At 54.7% G+C, this 18,761-nt stretch overlaps 1 protein-coding gene and 1 long non-coding RNA gene across 6 annotated transcripts in view; one reads left to right on the forward strand and one right to left on the reverse strand.

The window, feature by feature from the left end:
* LOC101424364 (uncharacterized) overlaps nucleotides 1–5,189 on the reverse strand; it is a 42,445-nt gene extending 37,256 nt beyond the window's left edge. For all 5 annotated transcript variants that reach the window (XR_011648271.1, XR_187783.5, XR_011648270.1 and 2 more), the window contains exon 1: nucleotides 4,988–5,189. This is a non-coding gene — a long non-coding RNA (uncharacterized lncRNA). The remainder of the gene's footprint in view (nucleotides 1–4,987) is intronic.
* LOC101423918 (alpha-1-antitrypsin-like) lies at nucleotides 4,110–17,379 on the forward strand. The gene is made up of 6 exons (XM_004447914.5): nucleotides 4,110–4,230; nucleotides 6,436–6,542; nucleotides 11,891–12,540; nucleotides 13,872–14,142; nucleotides 15,341–15,488; nucleotides 17,104–17,379. The coding sequence occupies exons 2-6, from the start codon at nucleotides 6,475–6,477 to the stop codon at nucleotides 17,293–17,295; spliced, it is 1,329 nt and encodes a 442-aa protein (XP_004447971.2). The 5' UTR covers nucleotides 4,110–4,230; nucleotides 6,436–6,474; the 3' UTR covers nucleotides 17,296–17,379.
* The last annotated feature ends 1,382 nt before the right edge of the window (nucleotides 17,380–18,761 follow it).

Genomic DNA, 18,761 nt, shown 5'->3' on the forward strand with positions numbered 1-18,761 from the left:
AGGGCTGCATTCCTTCTGGAGGGTCCGGGGTAATGTTTCCTTGAACTTTGCTGCTGCTAGAGGCTGCCGCATGCCTCGGGTCACAGCCGCGTCACTCCCACCTCCGCTTGGGCCATCACGTCTCCTTCTCTGACTTGACCTTCCCGCCTCCCTTGTTTAAGGACCCTGTGATTACCTCGGTCCCATCTGGATAATCCAGGGCAATCTTTCCACCTCACGATCCTGAACTTAATCACATCTGCAAAGTCCCTTTTGCCATGTCGGTCACATAGTCACGGGTTCTGGGGATCAGGACATGGACATCTTTGGGGGGACACGATTCTGTCTACCACAAAGGCGTCGGCAGGTGTGGCTGAAGGGCTGGGCCACCAGGTTAAAGCGGGCCACCCCCACCAGCTCCATCTGTCTCCCACTGGCAGGCTCATGAGAGCCAAGGACCGGTGGGGCCTCGGCCTGGCCACGGGGCACACACGAGTGGAGAGGGTGAAGGAGGTCTCCGGAGATGAGACGGACAGGAAGCAGGAGGCCCGGGGTGCAGAGGGACATCCCCTAGGATGCTGAGCGATGGCCCATCCCTGTGACGTGGGGTGGGGTCCTCAGGCCTGAGCTGGAGAAGGGGAGGGTCCAGGTTCAGAGGCAGTGGGGAGGCCAGGAGAACCAGGGGAGGCTGGAGGAGCACCCCGCTGGAGAAGGCGCACCCCCCATTGGAGAGGGCTTCAGGAGAAGCAAGGTTTTGGGGGGAGCAGGTCTCAGCTCCCTGACAGATATTCCGGAGGAGGAGGAGCTACTGAGTAAGGGTTGGGGGAGGGGAAGGCTGAGCCCCAGAGCTGAGATGGGTCCGGAAAGGAGAGGAGTCGTGAGGGCCCCACATCCGTCAGGGGCGTCTCATCACCTGCGGGGCACTGCCCGCTGGCTCGGAGCTGCCCTTGGAGCTTTTGCTCCTTCCCAGCATGGGAGGGGTTGGAGAGCCTGTCTGGGGAGGCAGGGAAGGCTGGAAGAAAAGGAATTGAACACAGAGTCCGGAGGGCTCCAGCACCCCTCTGGCATTCGGTCCCCCATCAGCCCTCTAATCTGCCACCTCTCCCACTGCTCCTGCCTCCTGCTTGTCTCTCAGATCCACCCCTCCTCCCCAGCCCGCTGCTTGGGCCCCCCTCACCTGGACGTCGGCAAGGGCCTCTGTGGTCCTTGCCCCACCCCCACGCCAGAGTGACACTTCTCCTTTCCACACTCTGATCCTGGCACCCCAGAGGTGATAAATGCATGATATTTAGTGAATAAACGAATAAATGAACAGATCCATTAGCAGATGGGAGAAATTGGAGATGAGCCCATAAGCTGATTATAGATAGAGGAGGGGAGTGGGAGCGAGTAGAGAGGGAGGGAGGCAGGCTGGCCGCATTGCCAGCACCATGGTAATGCGCCGTGCCTCCCTTTCCTCATCTGATGACAATAATGGTGCTCACAACATGGGATTGTGTGAGTCGATACCCACCCAGCATTTTCAAGAGCGCCCGGCACGGAGTGAGTGCACAGCACAGGCTGGGGATCTGTGTTGTAAGAGAGCAGAGGTGCTCCGGAAGGCCCAGCAAACACACGTGGTCAAGGTCAACAGAGCTGCGTGGGCAGGGGCAGTACCTTAGCCCAAGGTCTGCGTTAGGCAAGTTCTAAGAGTCCTCTTGCTCTCCGTTATCTGAGCCACACACCCAGGGCTTGCATTTAGAAAACCGAGTGCCAAAGTGCCTCCCTTGGCCTGCCCTGCTGGCTTTTCTCTCCTATTCCAGCTGGAAACCTCAGGGAGGGGCACTGACTCCACATCATGGGGCAGGAAAAAATGAGGATGGCCTGGGACACGGTGCCACCCCCACCAGGCGAGAGAGGGCTTTCCAGAATGTCAGCCGGGATGGCTGCAAGGAGAGAAGAGAGGACTGAGAGGGGCGCCTGTGGGCCAAAATGGGATTTGAACATCAAAAAGGAAATAATTATGGTTCATTAGGCCAGGGCTAGTCTCTTAAAAGCTGCAAGCCCATAATGGCACTTATGTTGTATTAATTTTAATAAGCAGGGGGTGGAACTATAAATGCATGTTTTATCCTTCTATTAACAATGTTGTCACTTATAGCACATAGATAGGCTCTATTTTTTCCCCTATCTGATTAAGACGAGGAGTGAAAATAAGGATCTGTGAATAAGCCACATAGTTCTGGAGAGAGCAGGAATCGTATCGCACTCAGGAAGCTGCACCGGAGGTGGCACACACAGGGAAGAAGGCTCCACCAGGGTGTGGCAAGTTGGTGCATTCCCAAGAGGGCCAAGAGTAGGTGAAGTAATTGTGCAAACTCAATTCCCCTCCGGAAGCTAAAATCTTGGAATGCCTAGCCATCCCTAGTCATTAAAACCATCCATGAGAAGTGTTGTTTGTGCCAACACCAGACCCTGTGCTAAACACCCTGCAAGCATCTCCTCATTTAAGCCTCACAACAGTCCTGTGAGAACTGAGCTATTATCCCCACTTTCTAGATGAGGAGACTGAGGTTCAGAGAGGTAAAGTACAGGCTCCCCTGAGTCCAAGTCTGCCTGCCTCCACTGCCGCTCACCCAGCGTGGCTGCACCTCACAGGTGCTCTGAGAGATGCTAGCTGCTTCCAACCCTGTGCCTCTCAGAGCAAAAGGAGGGCAGCCCCGGCCCGAGGGGAGTGGAGGCTTTCTCTGATAAGCAAGGCCTGAAGCGGAGGCAGGGTCCCTGGACACAGCACTGCTTGCCGAGCCTGGGCACAAGCACAGTGGCCTTTCTCGGCTCAGAGCCCAGGAGTCATCTAAAAGGTTTTCAGGCCCAGGGCACGTCCCCAAAGATGACAGAGGTGGCTAGTACTGACTTGGGGCTCCTGCACGTGCCCGAGGCCGCCCAAGCACATTACACATTATTTTCTCATTTACTCCTCATCGTCTTGGGGGGACTATTGTTATCCCCATTTTACAGCTGAAGAAACTGAGGCACAGAGAGGTTAAAGGGCTTGTCTAAGATCACACAAAGAGAGAGTGGTGGAGATTAGGTTTGGCCCAGATAGGGTAGCCTCTGAGCCCAGGCTCTAACCACTGACCTACTCTGCCCCCCTAGAGAAGGAGAGAGCGGGAGAGACGGTGTGGTTCCCACACTCCTGCCAGTGGGTTCTGCTCCCCTGAGGTCCAGCCACGGGGCCCAGGGCCCTTCTCCAGCCCACCCGCCCCTTGCTCCCCTCCATCTCGGCCCTCCCGCTTCTCCCCATCCCGCACCACTGCTCCCGCTGGCGGTCAGGGCCCCGTGGAGGCCTGGGGCTCCCCGGAAGTGCCCCTTATCTACTGCCAGCCATGGCGCATTCCCTCCAGGGAGTCAGCCAGGTGCTGAGATGGAAGGTTCTAGAAGCCACCCCACCCTGGCCTGCAGCTCGTGGGCACAGACCCCTCGAGGATGGCCGCTGGGTGCCCCCAGGCGTTCTGCCCTTGATCATTTCCCCAGCACCCCAGTGCTCCTGCAGTGGCAAATACCACGGAAGACGAACAGAGGGCAGCGCGGGTGTTTAAAGACGCAGCGACAAGGAAGGGCAGGCCGGGCAGCCCCTGACCCAAAAATAACAGGGAGGACCCAGACCCCCGGGCCCGCCCGTGGGATCTGCCCATCCCTGCTGCGCCCAGGCAGGGCCTGGGATGCGCCCTTCTCCCGTGCACAAGACCCTTCCCAGCCTCCACGGCTCCCTGTGGGCAGTTCCGAGGCGGCCCGGCCTCTTCCTCCACAGCTGGCCCTGGGCACCGGCCGAGCTTCCGTGTGCCAGGCCCCGGGCCAGGAGGTCACACGTGCCTTCTCCACGAATCCTCTGAGCCAGGGCCGCCCCTCTCACAAAGGCTCAGAGGAACAGGGTGACTAGTCCCGGGTCACACAGCCCCAGGAGGCGAGGGCGGGACAGCTGCTGACAGGCAGCCCTGCCGGGGCTGGGCGGGGACGGGCTGGCATCCGCCTGACAAGCTAGCTGCTTTGCGCAAGGCTACTTCCTGCCCGGGTGCCCCCATCTGCCGGGCCTGCTGTCTCTGCCAGGAGCTGTATTCTCCTGGGCGGGCAGAGGCTGCCGTGCACGCAAGCACCCGGGCCCCCCCCACCCCCCCCGAGCGGCCCAGGAGCCTCGGAGCGGAGGAGGACGAGCAGGCTGGTCCACCCAGCAGCGCAGTGGCCACCGCAGCGTGCCAGGACCCGGGATCCAAGGTAGGGGGGACACGCCCCCTGACCAGCCCCCAGGCCACGGGCCGCGGTGGGGAGATGGCCAAGGTGGACCACCTACCAGAGAGCATTGCCCACTGAGGGGAGGCTGAGAGATGGGAGGGGCAGCTGGCCTTGGGGACTTCGTACAGATGGGGAAACAGAGGCCCGGAGAGGACAAGAAACTTGCCCAGGAGGTATGGAGGGCAGGCCGAGCTCCACAGGCCGCGAGCGGGTGTAGCGTCCTAGGGCAAATGCCATCAGTCTCTGAGGAGAAAGAGCAGGGGCCCGGGAGCCGGATGATGGCGCTGGGGCGGGGCGGGCCAGAGCAGAGCCTTGGTTTCCACTCCCGCTAGGTGGACGGCTTTCATTCTCGCCTCACAGGCGTCCTGTGAGCACTGAAGGAGGCCGAGCCTTGCCCAGGGGCCGGCTGCCTGGGGGACAGCTCCTGGGATGCCCCCTTTCCTCGCCCACCCTGATCACGGGCAGCAGGGCTGTGGCTGGGACATCAGGAAGACGCACTGACGCGGGGTGTGAGGCGGGTGGCAGGCTGAGCTGTGCACGCCCGGCTCTGGAGCGACCTTGGACCGCTTCATTTAATCCTCACAGCAGCCCAATGAGGTAGGGCCCACTTTACAGGTGGGGAAACTGAGTCACGGGGCGGTTAAAGAACTCGTCTGAGATCTCACAGCCGGTAAGACACGCCTGGCCCCCGAGTCCTTGTTTTGAACCTGTGTATAAAGGAACCCAGGGGGTCACTCACCTGGGAAAGCCCCAAGGAGGAAGCAAAACGGGGACTGGGTGAATGAGGAGGGTCAAAAATCATGCACTCACGAACTCACTGAACAAATACCGACTGAGAGCCGCCTATGCGCCGAGCAGGTGCCAGGCCACGGGGTAGCCGGTGGGCAAAGCAGAGCCTGCAGCCCCAATGCAGGTCACCAGGGCTGCATCCGCCATCTCTGCAGCACCAGAGAAAGATGCGGGAGGGAGAGCATGGGCGGGGGATGCTGGTTCATTTAGGGCGGGGCCACGGAAAACCTCTCTGATTGGGGGACATTTGAGCAGAGGTCTGAAAAGAGTGAGGGAACATGTTCCAAGCAGAAGGAACAGCCAGCACAGATGCTCTCAGGCTGGAATGCAGTGATCACTGGAGTCAGAGTAGAAGGAGCCCATCAGGGGACTTTGTGGGTCCCCGAAGGGACTCTGGCTTTGCCTCTGAGTGAGAGGGTTGCCGTGGGGTGGGATGAAGGGATCACAGTCCAGAGGGGCGGCAATGGGCTGGGCCTACCGACCCCCATGGTAACTTCTGGCCCCCAACCACCATCAGGGCCCCCGAGGGCCGGATCAGCCTGTGGCCTGGGCCCCCTTCCCGAGGACAGTGTGAGCAGTGTGTGCCTTGCACCCGTGTGCTGGGAACCGCACCTCCTGCTCAGAGCAGCCAGATAGCAGGGCTGAACAGAGGGTGTGGAGGCGAGAGAAAGGGCCTACTGTGGGCCAGCCATGTGACAGAAGTTATCCCTCGCACCCCCGGCAACGATGCTTGGAGGTAGAACTTCCAATGCCTATGAGGCAGATGGAAACACCTCCTGGTTCAGAGAGGTAAAGCAACTTGCCTCAGGTCACACAGCACTTCAGTGGCACATCCAGGCAAGATTTGACCAGGGCAGCCTCCCCCAGAGCCAGACTCTCTTTACAGATTTCCTCTCTGGGCCCCTTGGAGAGCCTCGCAGGCCTAAAGTGGGCAGGTCAGCCTCGGTCATGCCCCGCCATCCCCTCAGGGAAGTCGAGAGGGATTTTATATCTGAGACTGGTTGGGTGATTTAGGATGTGGGGCCTCTCCTCTCTGGGCCTCAGTTTCCCCCTCTGCCCCCACCCCTCCCTGGGACATCTGCAGCACCAGGCCTTCAGAGGTGACTCGGTAAATGGTCACTCCTGCTGCTGGGAGGACAGGGCAGCCCCTGAGGATTCTGCAGCGGGAGCACAAAGATGGCCAAGTGTGCTGTCCTGAGGGAGAACTGACCACCCACCCCCCGGGACCAGGACGCTGCGGTCTTGGGGCTGGGACGCGGCTCCGCTTGGCGGAGGGAGCGGAGGGCCGTGCAGGGAGCAGAAGGGCAGGCTGCGTGGGCAGCTCGCGCCCGGTCAGTGGACTTAGTCCCTGTTTGCTCCTCTGATAACTGGGTGACCTTGGTTAATGTTCACTCGCAGCCTCCCCCTTGCCCCCCCGAAACCAGCGCTTAAATACGGATGAGCCCAGGGTTCTGTCTCCACAACCTCGGTCGCCAGCCTTGGTCGCCAGCCGGGGACAGCAAATCGTAAGTGTGCCTTCTGCTGGGAGCGCCTGCGAGGGGACCCTCATCCCTGTGCAGCCAGGCAGGCGGCAGGCCTGGGACCCCCCGGGGGTGGGGGGTGCAGCCCCAGGGATGCAGGCAGGATGCAGGGGGATCCCAGGCCCCTGCTCCCCAAGCCTCCCCAGGGGCTCCCTGATATCCGTGGGTGAGTGTACAGTCTCAGCCTGGACCTCGATTCTGGGGGTGGGGGGGCCTGGCACTGCTCTCCTGGGACCCCAGAAGGACACCGGGGCCGGGACACAGCGACAACCACAAGGGCAGCGGCTCCTTTCGCACAGCCCCCGTGTCTTCAGGCTTTTTGCTGTCGGCTGGGTCCCCTAAACCTCGCAATCCCCCTTCTGCGGGGTTTACCCCCTCTTCCCCCTCCACAGATGAGGAAGGGGAGACCCAGGAGGGGCTCGCTAGCAGCCCATGTTCATGGAGGGACCTCATTGGCCTCCAGCCTGTTTGGGCAGGTCCCAGTAGCAGAACGGGACCAGCCCGGATGGTCCCCCACGTACAGTGGGAGACAGGGAGCCCCAAGCTGGAAATGCGCCAGGCGCTTCTCGGCTCACTGCTCGGATCACTGCATTTCGTCTCACAACAGCTCTCCGAGGGGGTTACCGCAGTTAAACCCATTTTACAGATGAGGAAATCGGGGACAGAGGTTGACGGCTTGCCCCAGCTCATAAAGGGTCCAGGATTGAAACCCGGGCGGCCTGGCCCAGCCCCCAGCTCTCCCCACCACGGTCGACTCTCAGGCACGGGTCAGACCACCAGAATCCTGAGCCGGCCTCGGGCCTCTGCCTGATTTGGCATCTCGGTCCTCTTGTGCAAACTGGAGATGGCCTTTGCCCTCTCTCCCTTCCTCCCACCCCCATCCGGCCTTGCTCCTCTGGAGCGTTAACGGATTTGATTTTTCTGCAGTTGGTTTTTGGAGACTAAAGCCGGAGAAGCTCGCGGCCCATCTGGCACCCCGGAACCACTGGGGCTTGCTGAGAGCTGACCGTGCGCCAAGCGCTTCTCAGCACTTTGTGGGTGCTCAGCCTGCGCAATCCAGAGGGGTGCGTGTGTTGTCTGAGGTCACAGCTAATGGCCATCCGGCCTCAGAGCGCCTGACCCTAGTCGCTTAGCAGCGCCCCCCTTTCCCTCCAGCCAGGCGGCCTCCGAGGTTCCCTGGCCTCAGCTTTGGATGGAGGGAAGGGCTTCTCGCCAGGTCTGGAATCCGGATGCCCAGCAAGAAGTCCAGTTCCTAAGCTCCTAGGTCTGGGGTTTTCAGGCACCTCTTTGTGCCTCCATTTCTCCAGCTATAAAATGGGGCTCGTAACAATTCCCCTCTCCCAGGGTAAGCTTTGCGGGAAGATTAAAGGCCCATGCACAGGAAACACCTGGTGCTTAGTAAGTGTGAGGCTGCTGCTGCTGCTGCTGCTGCTGCTGCTGGCTTAGCAGTGGGCTTGGGGCTGATGGACCTTAAAGGAAATGGAGGATGGCACATAAAGTTCACCAAACTCAGAGGCAGCTCCCTGGACACGGGCCCGGCTCTGGAGCTGGGGAATGTGGCGATTTGTCAGAGAGAAGTCTGCCATTCTCACGCCTGGAACCAAAGCCGGCCTGGGTGCAGGGTAGTGTTGGGGGGGTGCTTCTGCACCCCATGCCTCCCAGGGGCCTCCCACCCATTATGCAGTCCACCCCCCGCCCCTGCCTGCCTGGGAATCTTTTCTCCATTTTGTACATGGGCAGCAGAGGCTCAGAGAGGGACATTCACTCGCCCGAGGCCACCCTGCGGGAAAGGGCGGGGCTGCCCCCACTCTGGGCCTCAACCCGGTGGCCTTCTGTCGCTGTCACTTCCTCGGTCCCCACCAGGCGGCAGGCTGCTGGGTGGGAGCGGTGTGAGTTAGGCTAAAGGACAGCTGGCGTCATCATCCCTGCCCTGTGAATCCTGCTCCTGCCTGCCCCGGATACTAGAAATGTCACCCTTAGGCCCTCCTGCTTTTGGTCTGGACTTTACGGAGCTGCTTTGACTGAAAGGAGGGAGCAAACGGAGGCCGGGGGCCCCTCAGGTTGTAGGGAGCAGATGGAGAGGCAAATGAACCAAAAAGAGGAGTCTGGAGGCCAATGTCAGGCCCCAGGGCCCACTTCTGACGCTGACACTGGGTGGCCGGAGCTTTGCCCCTGACTAGCTGTGTGACCTCGGCCAGGCCCTGCCCCTCTCTGGGCCTCAGTCCTTCCCTTTGAAAGGAGGAAAGCTCAGTATATGATGCAATACCGGGAAAATTATGGGTGGGTGTTCCCCGCCTGCACCCCAGCTGCAGTCGCCCCATACCAGCCTGCCACCCCTTAGACGCAAGCGGCTCCCGCAGTGGGAGGCACCTGACCCATAACCCGCCCCGCGGGAATTCTCAGTCCCAGGTTTGCTGGGCTAAATCCCAAACCCACCTCCAATCAGAATCTGTAAGTGCACAGAGGCCCTCATTTTGTTCCTCCCGCAGCCCGCCAGGTGCAGGTAAGGAGAGGGAGGCCCAGGGCAAGGGGGGCCAGTCCAGGACAAGTGGACGGTTGTGGCCCTGCCAGGGCGGCAAGCCCCAGCCTCTGACCTCAGGCCATTCGGCGTCTTTAGCGTCCCCACCCCACCCGCCACCACCCTGCCTGCCCTCAAGTCCCGTCTGGACTCTGAGCTCTGCCAACACGGGGAATTTCCATCCCTCTGTAGGACGCCCAAATCCACTTGGGAAGTAAAAGAGAAATCGGAGGGAGATGGAAATATACAAAACTAATTTGAGCTCTGGCTTTGGCTCTGAACCCCTGGCGAGTTTAAGAAAAACATAAACAGCCCTCACTAGTGTATGGTCTGCTCTATTTGGATTATTTAGAGGCATGAGGGCCAGGAAAAAAAAAAAAGATGGTGGAGGGAAAAGTTTTGTGATCCATTCTGTTGTTTTATTGGGAATAAACTTTTAAAGGTCCAAGGGGGTAGATGAGACCTGACTTTAATTTTTTCCAACTTTCCCCCTCAGGTTCTCCTGTCCCAAATTCAAGAACACCCCACTCTTGGTATTTTCCTAAGATGATTCTAGATCCATGCCTAACAGCTAGCTGTGTGTCCACAGGCAGGGTCTCCTCTGTTTTGGCCTCAGTTTCCCCAACAGGGCTGAGAGTGGGTTGTACTTAGGCAGCCCCTGATGGTTGGACAGTGGGAGCACCCTAGGTCAGGCAGGCTCCACGCTGTGCCTGCCACCTACCTTGAGCTCTGGAAGGACCCAGATGCAAGGCCTGGCGGCTCTGAGGCCTCACACCCCCACGTGAACACGTCTTCCTCCCCCCCTGGCCCTGAAGGCTTGAGTTCGCAGCCTGGGCCACTTTTCTTGTCAGAAGAGGTAAGCTCCCAGACCCCCGAAGCTAAGGGTTGTTATTTGGACTCATTTCCCCTAATTCTCCCAACAATTCCATTTCATCAATGAGCACAAAGATAAAATAAGAGGAGGTGACAGACCCAGGATGAGGACCCAGATATGTCTGAAACTAAAAGCAAGGCTTTTTCAACATCCCTGTAGACTCGTCACCCCCCCCCCCCCCACAGCTGATGTCCAGGGCGGGAAGACGGCCTCTCCAGGGCACATCAGCGGGGGGCTCAGCGCCAGGTCACAGCCAGTGCCCAGATGGGGAGGAGAGCTGCCTGTTCATGCACGTGGGGCCCCGGACTCATCGTGGGGCCAGGGGCCTCTCAAGGCTTGGGTGTTTGGTAGATGCAGTTCCCAGCTGCTACCAGGGGGTGTCACCATCCAGGGAATGGAGGGACTAGGGGGCATTTGAGCACATGGTGCTGGGGTAGGGGGCTGTGTGCTCCTGAAGGCCACTGCTGGGCCACACCCAGAAGAAAGGACATCCCTCTCTGACTGGGTCAAGTGCCCTTTGGACTGAGTAAGGTAATTAAGTGGGGTCTCAGTTGATCCAAGCTCTCTGTGAAATGGGTCCAGCTTCTCTCTTGTCAGGTAGGAAGAGGCCCCCACACTGTCCAGCCTGCTCTGAGCACCTGCTGCAGGTTCCCCCAAGGGGGCATTTATGACCTTAGGAGGTACGTGGATGCATTTTTGTTGTTACAATACAGGGTAGGGGGTTGCTGTAGCATCTAGTGAGAAAAGCTCAGGGGCTGCTAAGCATCTAATGCCCAGGCCAGCCACCCACAAACAGGAAAACCAGGCCCCCAAAGGCCTCCGAGCCAACCCTGAGGAACCCTGAGCTATGCTGACCCGGCCCTTAGAAGGAGCAGTGAATCCACATTCAGTGAGCTTCATTCCCCATGAGGAGACCAGCTACACATGTGGACACCTGAGCTGCAGGCCAAGTACAACCTGAGAGCAGAGACCTGTCCAGGCCCAGCTCTGCCTGACGAGCTGTGTGACCTGGAACAAGTTACCTGACTTCTCTGAGCCTCACTTCTCACGTCCTGCCCAAAGGGGAAAACAAGACATACCTAGAGATGAAAAGGAAGGTCTGCGAATGGTTGCGGGATGAGGGCTTGTCCTTTGGGGCCTGCAAGCCAGTCCAGGAGGATTATAGGACTTAGTGAAAGTCAAATCCATAGTTTAGTGGTCCCCCAAGTAAGAGGCATCATTGCTCAATGAAAAGGGGTATTGCAGATGTCTGTGGAATTGGGGACAAGCCGGGCAAGATCCCAAACTGACCGGGGTGCTCTCAGACTCATGCATGTACTAGACAAGTGGCCTGCTCCAGACTGTCTCCTCTGGGTAGCAGGTTCCCTGTCCGTGATGGGGTGGCTGGATGGCCTCCAAGGTGCTCAGCTCAGCGTCATCCCTGGGGGATGTGACCTGCCTTGGCATGTGTGGGAAAGTCCCTGCACTTCCTGTAGCCTCGTCAACCCTCCTGCTGAAGGGAGGCTCTCAGCCTCACTCCTCTGGGTCACTGGAAGGTGTAAGTTTGGAAGTTGAGCACACAGATCCTGGGCCCAGACAGACTGGGATTTTTGATGCAGGCCTGCCACTTTACTTGCTTAATAAGCTTGCACAGGTGACATCACCACTCTGGGACATGGTTTGTTTTATGAAAATTGGAAGTGATGACAATACTTTCTCCACAATATGCTTGGAAGTTTTAAAAGAGATAATTCTTGTAAAAGACATAGAACAGGGCTAGGCATGTGGAAAGGATTCGGTCTCTTTCTGGATTTTTTCTTTTCCTTTCAGTGATGTCATACATCAAATTGCTTAACAGGGTCATGTCTCATAAAGTCCGGTTCTTGTCCCTCGCACCCTCTGCAGCCACAGGGAGTCCCCATGCGGCTGACTTGGGCTTGCCACCCCTTCTGCCTCTTGCAGGACGATGCCATCCTTCATCTCTTGGAGCCTGCTCCTGCTGGCAGGCCTGTGCTGCCTGGTTCCTGGCTGCCTGGCTGAGGAATCCCAGGGAGATGCTGCCCAGGAGACGAACACATGCAAGCATGAGGGCCACCACCCAACCAGTCACAAGATTGCCCCAAACCTGGCCAACTTCGCCTTCAGCCTATACCGTGAAATATCTCATGAGTCTAACAGCAGCAACATCTTCTTCTCCCCTGTGAGCATTGCCACTGTCATGGCCATGGTTGCCCTGGGTGCCAAGGGTGACACTGACACTGAGATCTTAGAGGGCCTGCAGTTCAACCTCACACAGAGGTCAGAGGCTGAGATCCATGAAAACTTCCAGCATCTGGTCCACACCCTCAACCAGCCAGACAACCAGCTACAGCTGACCATGGGCAATGGGCTGTTCCTCAACCAGAGTCTAAAGGCAGTGGCTAAGTTTTTGGAGGATGTCAAGAAGCTGTACCACTCAGATGCCTTCTCCGTCAACTTCAGGAATACCGAAGAGGCCAAGAAAGAGATCAATGCCTACGTGGAGAAGGGAACCCAGGGGAAAATTGTGGATTTGGTCGAACACCTTAGTGAAGATGCACTTCTGACTGTGGTGAATTTCATTTTTTTTAAAGGTAAGGTTACATAGCCGTCCTGAACTGGGTCCCCTGGAAATATCAAAAAATATTAGCAAACACTCAGTTTTTAAACTTCTTCGGCTATGGCCAAGGGGTTGTTTTGATAAAATTTCCAAAATACATCAAATAAAAATATTTCCTTATTCAAATAAGTTTGGGGAATGTTGGGTTAAACCATAATTTCATACCTATCTCTGCAGGACTTTCCAGAGTGTTTATGTCTTAATGCACATTGCAAGTCTCTGTTGTGGGAGGGGAAGGAGATGGGTTTCAGAGAATATACAGCAGTATTAACAGAGTATATGGATGGAATCCTGTCTCGGGGCACATGCTTTGGAGAACATGGGCTAGGAGTGTGACTTTGGTGTGATGTCAGAAAGACCTGTTTCAAGGCCCTGCTCTGCCATGTGTCTGTACTGTGACCACTGGCAAGTCTTTTTTCCTCTCTGAGGTTCCATCTGCAGTGTGGACATGAAATGCCCTTGTTGTTAGGATTCTAGGAAAGTTGAGCAAATTACAGAACACATGGGACTGTGCTAAGCACAAAACTGGTGGTCAAAAACTGTTTAATCTGACCTGCCTTCCAGCCACTGAGAATGTGGGCCCTAGGGGGTACTCTAAGACCCTGTGCAAACCCTTCCATGGAAATTGACTGTGGATGGGAGATAGAGCTTAAAGGTAGGGCTAGGTCCTTTTTACCAAGTCTCCCTTGCTCCCCAGGAAGAGTTCTCAATGGAGAGCCCCAAGCCCATCTCAGCCCACTGGAGCCCTGCTCTCCTGTGTGACTCTGGGCAGGTCTCCTCCTCCTATTCAGGGAGAGAATTGTGCTCAGAGGTCACTAAGGGTCCTCCCACTCCAACTTGCCCTGATGCTCTCCTGGCATGCCAGAGGAGAGGGACTGCCCTGGTCTCTGAATTTCAAGCTTTGGAGTAGGAACAGATTATTAGCCTTGATGTAGGTACTAAGTTAGCTCTTGGAGAGCTTTAGATTGTACTTATTACTTTTCATTTATCATCACCCAAGTCACCATCAAATAAAGATAATTTATAATAAGTTTGTTTACTCTACCCAGCAGTTCCAAGATAAAGCCATAAGCTCTTCTCCACCAGCTGGGTGCCTCTAAGCCTCTGTGCTATAGAAATTCTAGAACGTCTACTAGCCTCAGAACATCTTCACAAAATCCCTCTTCAATAGCCTGCATGGATTTCAGTTTCCCCTTTTTACTGATGATGAAGCTGAAATCCAGAGGGAATCAGGGCTCTTATGCCAACACATTCATCTAACTCACCTCGCTCCACTGGCTGACGTCCACTTGACTCTGTCTGCAGGAAAATGGGAGAAACCCTTTGAACCTGAGAACACCCAGGAAGAGGAATTCCATGTGGATGAGAAGACCACTGTCACCGTGCCCATGATGTCTCGACTGGGCATGTTTAACGTGGACAGGAGTGAGCAGCTCTCCAGCTGGGTGCTGCTCATGGACTACCTGGGCAACGCCACAGCCATCTTCATCCTGCCTGACCTGGGAAAGATGCAGCACCTGGAGGCCACACTCACCATGGAGCACCTTTCCACGTTTCTGGAGAAGCGTTTCATGAGGTGACTACTCAACCCAGGATCTGTCCAGAGCTGCTTGTACCTCTGGTGCACAAAGGGAGGGGAAGGTGGGCCCCACACATCCTTTGGGATCAGCTCCCTTGGCTCCTCATGTAAGCACACAGATCTGCCCTGGTTGAGATTGTGAAAGAGGATGTCAAAGAGTAAGGGAGGGGAGGGGCAAAGGTCCTGTCCTCTAGGATATTTCTCCTTATTAGGACACTGACCCTTACCAATATCCTGTACCCAGTTCTGAGGGGAAAAGGCCAATGCAGTGCTATGATAGAACCAAGAACAAATGTTGACTTCCAGGTAGAACCCGCAGTTGAAATTGAAATTCAAAGGTAAAATGTCATGTGTGGACAGGGGAAGAGCCTCCTTGGAGAAGGCCCCACAAAGCAATGGCCCAAAAGTTAGAATGTTCTGAATGTATTTAAGGAATGTTGCATGTTCATCTTTCTCTAGAACAGTTTGGTGTATGACATCCTTGAACATGCACCCCAAACACATGTAAATTCATAAATACAGCCACAGCTTGATCAACTATTTCATTATGTACAGTATAAAACAAATAGAAAAAAATGCAAGGTTAAACAATGAAGTTAGGGTTTTATCCTTCCAGCCCACCACAGCCCAATTGAGTTCACCACGAAAGGGATTGTGTTCAAGGGAATCAGGGTCCATCACGTCAGGCCCACATCAGGGCTACCCAAGTTTCAGTGGCCTGTGTATCATCAGCCTTCCCTAGGGCCTGCCTTTTCCCATGGGAAAGGGAAGCTGAGCCATCTAGCCTGTGCGGTCCCCATCTCTTATTCCTTGTGCCAATATCACTCAGCACCAGGCCCTCCACCTCTGAGCCTGGTCCTGCACTGGGCACTGAGGATTCCGACCCTTGGGGACACACAGGGTAAGATGAAATTCCCCAAGGACACACTGATGTTACCTGAAGAACCCCCTCAGATGAGAGCCCTCTGAGAGAGACTTGCCAAGACAAGAGGACCTGTGGCTGCTCACACTCTCAGGCACCATAGGCAGGAGAAGGGTGGATAAGCCAAGGCCAGACATGAACCAGGGTATGAGGAGGACGGGGGCTACATGGTGAAACAACCAGACAAGCAAACACTTCTAATGTGGGGAGGCCGAGGTAAGCATGGTCTTAGAAATGCTCAGAAACACCATCATTGTCTTTCCTTCATGGCAGCTCTGCTCATTTGCATTTTCCCAAACTGTCCATTTCTGGAACCTATGACCTGAAACATCTCCTGAGCAAAATGGGCATGTCCAGAGTTTTCAGCAGTGGGGCGGACCTCTCAGGAATCACGGAGGATGTACCGCTGAAGCTGTCCCAGGTGAGACTGACCCAAAGAGTTGCTCGGTCCCCTGAGTCTGTAGGTCAAAAAAGCTCATGAGTCTGCAAATCAAGTGAGAGGTCTTTTGAAAGGCCAAGGAGCACAAATGTAGTTCCAGATTATGTCCTCCGGGGAAATATAATTGCATCTGCTGAGATTGGAATTCCATAAAGGTCAGACCTGGAGGTGGTGTCCGTGAGCTTCACAGCCTTCTGTAACCTTCTCTAAGTTTGACGACTGACTTTCTGTCTCACGTTGATCAGGGCTTTCCTTCTTTGAGCCTCAGTTTACCCATATTTACAAAGAGAGAATTAGGCGTATGATTTCAAAGAATTTTCCAGCTCCAGCATCTAGTCACTTTTGCAGTTGTTGTAAAACCCCTGAGACTGAGTTAACAAGTGCCTCACATAAGGATGACATTTTTGGGGGGCAAATAGTACTTCATCAAAGAAATTTCTGCAATCCAATTCAGTAAGGGGTTTGATGACTCTGTGCTGTGTGCCTGCTTTGTACTAGGTTTGTGAAAGTTCCTATCAAAGTTCTTGGTGCCACAGATCTTGAAATTGATTAGTGGAACAGGATAGACTTGCATGGTAGACCTAGAGGGCAGAACCTCCACATTCTGAAGTTGAGCTATTCCCAGGGAGGTTGAGAATTGGAACCAGAGAGGGAGAGGAGAGTGTGAGCTGGAACAATCAGTGAGAGGGCTTGAGGACATGGGTACCAGGCCTGGCATGAATGTGGAAGGGACAGGAGGACACAAAGAAGGGAGTTTAGACCTGGTGGAGAGAGGCCAAGGATGGGGTTGAGGGGCAGGGAGGGGACTACTCCCCTGGGGAGAGAAGAGGAGGGCAGAGGATCCCAGAGGGCACTGGCTCTATTTGTTGGGACCAGCTGATTGAGCCATACACTTTCCAGTCTCACAATGTTAAATTTTTCCTTCCTTCATATCCACACATACAACACACTCATTGACAAACACCCCTAAGAATACAGCACAAATGCGTACACTTACACTTTCAACTGTAAATACATGCACAGGTGCAAAACAAACATATAAATGCACAGACCCACAAGCATCTCACTCCACACCCTCAAACACACTCACACTCTAACTTACACACATTTATTGAGTGCCTACATTGTGTCTGGATCTTTCCATGACCCATCGCAGGGGCCCCATTGCATGGATGTATTCTTCCCATTGAGGAAATCTGGGCTACAAGAAGAAAAGTCAAATCCCTGAGATGACCCAGATCATCACTGGGAAAGATGAGATTGGAATGTAGATCCCTGTGATTGAAATTCAAATTCCTTCCACTGCTCCATAATGATTTAGGTGTTGATTTAGGAGTTAATTCTAAAAATTCTCATACAAAGACATCTGCCTGAGTATCTTTTGTTTGTCATTATGGGTGTTTTTCAATCTAGACTGTTGCCAGACCAGGTAATCCAGGGGCTCCATCAATGAAGCTGAATCCTGACCAGTCCTCAGTCCCCCAGATTAATCGTCTCCATCCCTGACCTGCTACAAGGATGGGCTGGTGGGGATGGAGCAGACAGACTCAGTCACCCAAGTCTCTAAACACACCTCTGTTCTCTCTCTCCCCTTCAGGCCGTGCATAAGGCTGTGCTGACCATCGACGAGAAGGGGACAGAAGCTGCTGGGGCCACTTTTGTAGAAGCCATGCCCATGTCAATGCCCCCCACAATCCAATTCGATAGACCTTTCCTCATGGTTATCTATGATAAAATCAACAAGTGTCCCCTGTTTGTAGGAAAAGTGGTAAATCCCCTCCAAAAATAAGTGCCTCTCTAGCTTCTGAATTCCTCTCTCAGGCCTGGCTTCACCCATTCATGAAAAATAAAGAATGTAGAGACCTGGCCCAAACTTGAGTGTGGACTTGTGCATATTCTTGCCCCGTTCCCTCCCATGTCCCTTTCCATCCTAAGGATAAAGGAAGATTAAGTTCAATGTATTCTTTCCTATAATAATTAATGCATATTTAATAACTACTTACTGAGGGCAAGACACTGAGCCAGGTATAAGAAATTTTAAAAATATACTGGATAAAACCCACAGTTTAATTTCCAACTATCCATCCTGCTCATTTGAAAGCACCCATCTTTCCATTTATACCTGGAAATCCCCCCACAGTGAACAGCACAGTTCAGACACCAGCCCCTGGCCCCCAGCCTGCACCAGACCTCCGCCATGTCCTCTGTGACCTTCCTTCCCACACCTCCCTACTGCCTGCTCTATTACATGACAGACTCTCAGCAATGCCAGGGCCCTCAGAGCCAACCACAAGGTGGCTCCACCTGTTGTTGCTTCTAGAGCTATGAGCACACAAGTGGCACTGAGCTGCTGCAACTGAGGCTGCATTAGGGACAAGGTCATGGCTCCAATCTCATCTACCTTGACACATGAGCTATGCTTAGGCCCTGAGTGCATGAGCTCTTGCCTGCAAATGGCTGCTCAGAGGATTCCTGTAGCCATTTCTCCATGGGTTGGGAGAAATACACATGGCCTCTGAACTTATAATTCACATTTCTGACTAGGAACCCTCAAACCCAATTGCTCCAGTACTAGAAACCTAATCCCTAAGTATAGAGAAGGTTCCCCAGGTCTTGCTTTCTTTCGGGTCATCAAACTCATCCAGAGCTCTGGCACCCACCATGACCATCACCATACTTACTTTCCGTCATCTCTCCACCCTGGCGGTTGGCCAAAGGGCCAGGGTTCTGGAAGGCTATTACCACCCTCCTGGGTCAATGGGATGTGAGGGCAGTGGCCCAGCTGACTCCCACCAACTCCTCCTTCTTTTCACGTGGCTAAACCTCTATGTGGTTGTATGGCAACCTGGCCTGCTCTTGTCCCAAGTCCTCCTATGGTTGCTATGGTTTTTCCAGGGCAAATAGAGCTACTGGGCTAAGGTAGCTAATATCCAAGAGCTGCCCTTTCAGTGAAGGCCATGTGACCCCGCCCATGCTCAGAGGCTGTGGCAGTTTGGTATTGTTTATGAATTCCAAAAATAGATACCAGATTGTGTATGTAAACTGGTCTATTCCTCTGGGGGTAATACATTGTATTAGATTCAGAGGTTTCACTTTTACTATATTAAATCAAGCATAGGGCTTTGACTTGACCACTTCTTTAGGGCAACTAGGTTTGAGTCCCCGTCCTCCCCCCACCGACTCACTTTGTTGGCTATATAAACACATGCTCAGTCAAAGACAGGGAACTAAATACATAGAGAAGGAGAACACAGA

Source organism: Dasypus novemcinctus, chromosome 3, assembly GCF_030445035.2.
Source record: "Dasypus novemcinctus isolate mDasNov1 chromosome 3, mDasNov1.1.hap2, whole genome shotgun sequence".
Classification (NCBI taxonomy): Eukaryota; Metazoa; Chordata; class Mammalia; order Cingulata; family Dasypodidae; genus Dasypus; species Dasypus novemcinctus.

What these genes read in the sequence shown, in the direction of transcription:
- LOC101423918 (XM_004447914.5), top strand. Translation starts at nt 6,475, where the DNA reads ATGAGCCCAGGGTTCTGTCTCCACAACCTCGGTCGCCAGCCTTGGTCG. An exon ending in CCAGCCGGGGACAGCAAATC is followed by an intron (nt 6,543 to 11,890) that starts GTAAGTGTGCCT and finishes TGCCTCTTGCAG; the next exon opens with GACGATGCCATCCTTCATCT. An exon ending in TACCGCTGAAGCTGTCCCAG is followed by an intron (nt 15,489 to 17,103) that starts GTGAGACTGACC and finishes TCTCCCCTTCAG; the next exon opens with GCCGTGCATAAGGCTGTGCT.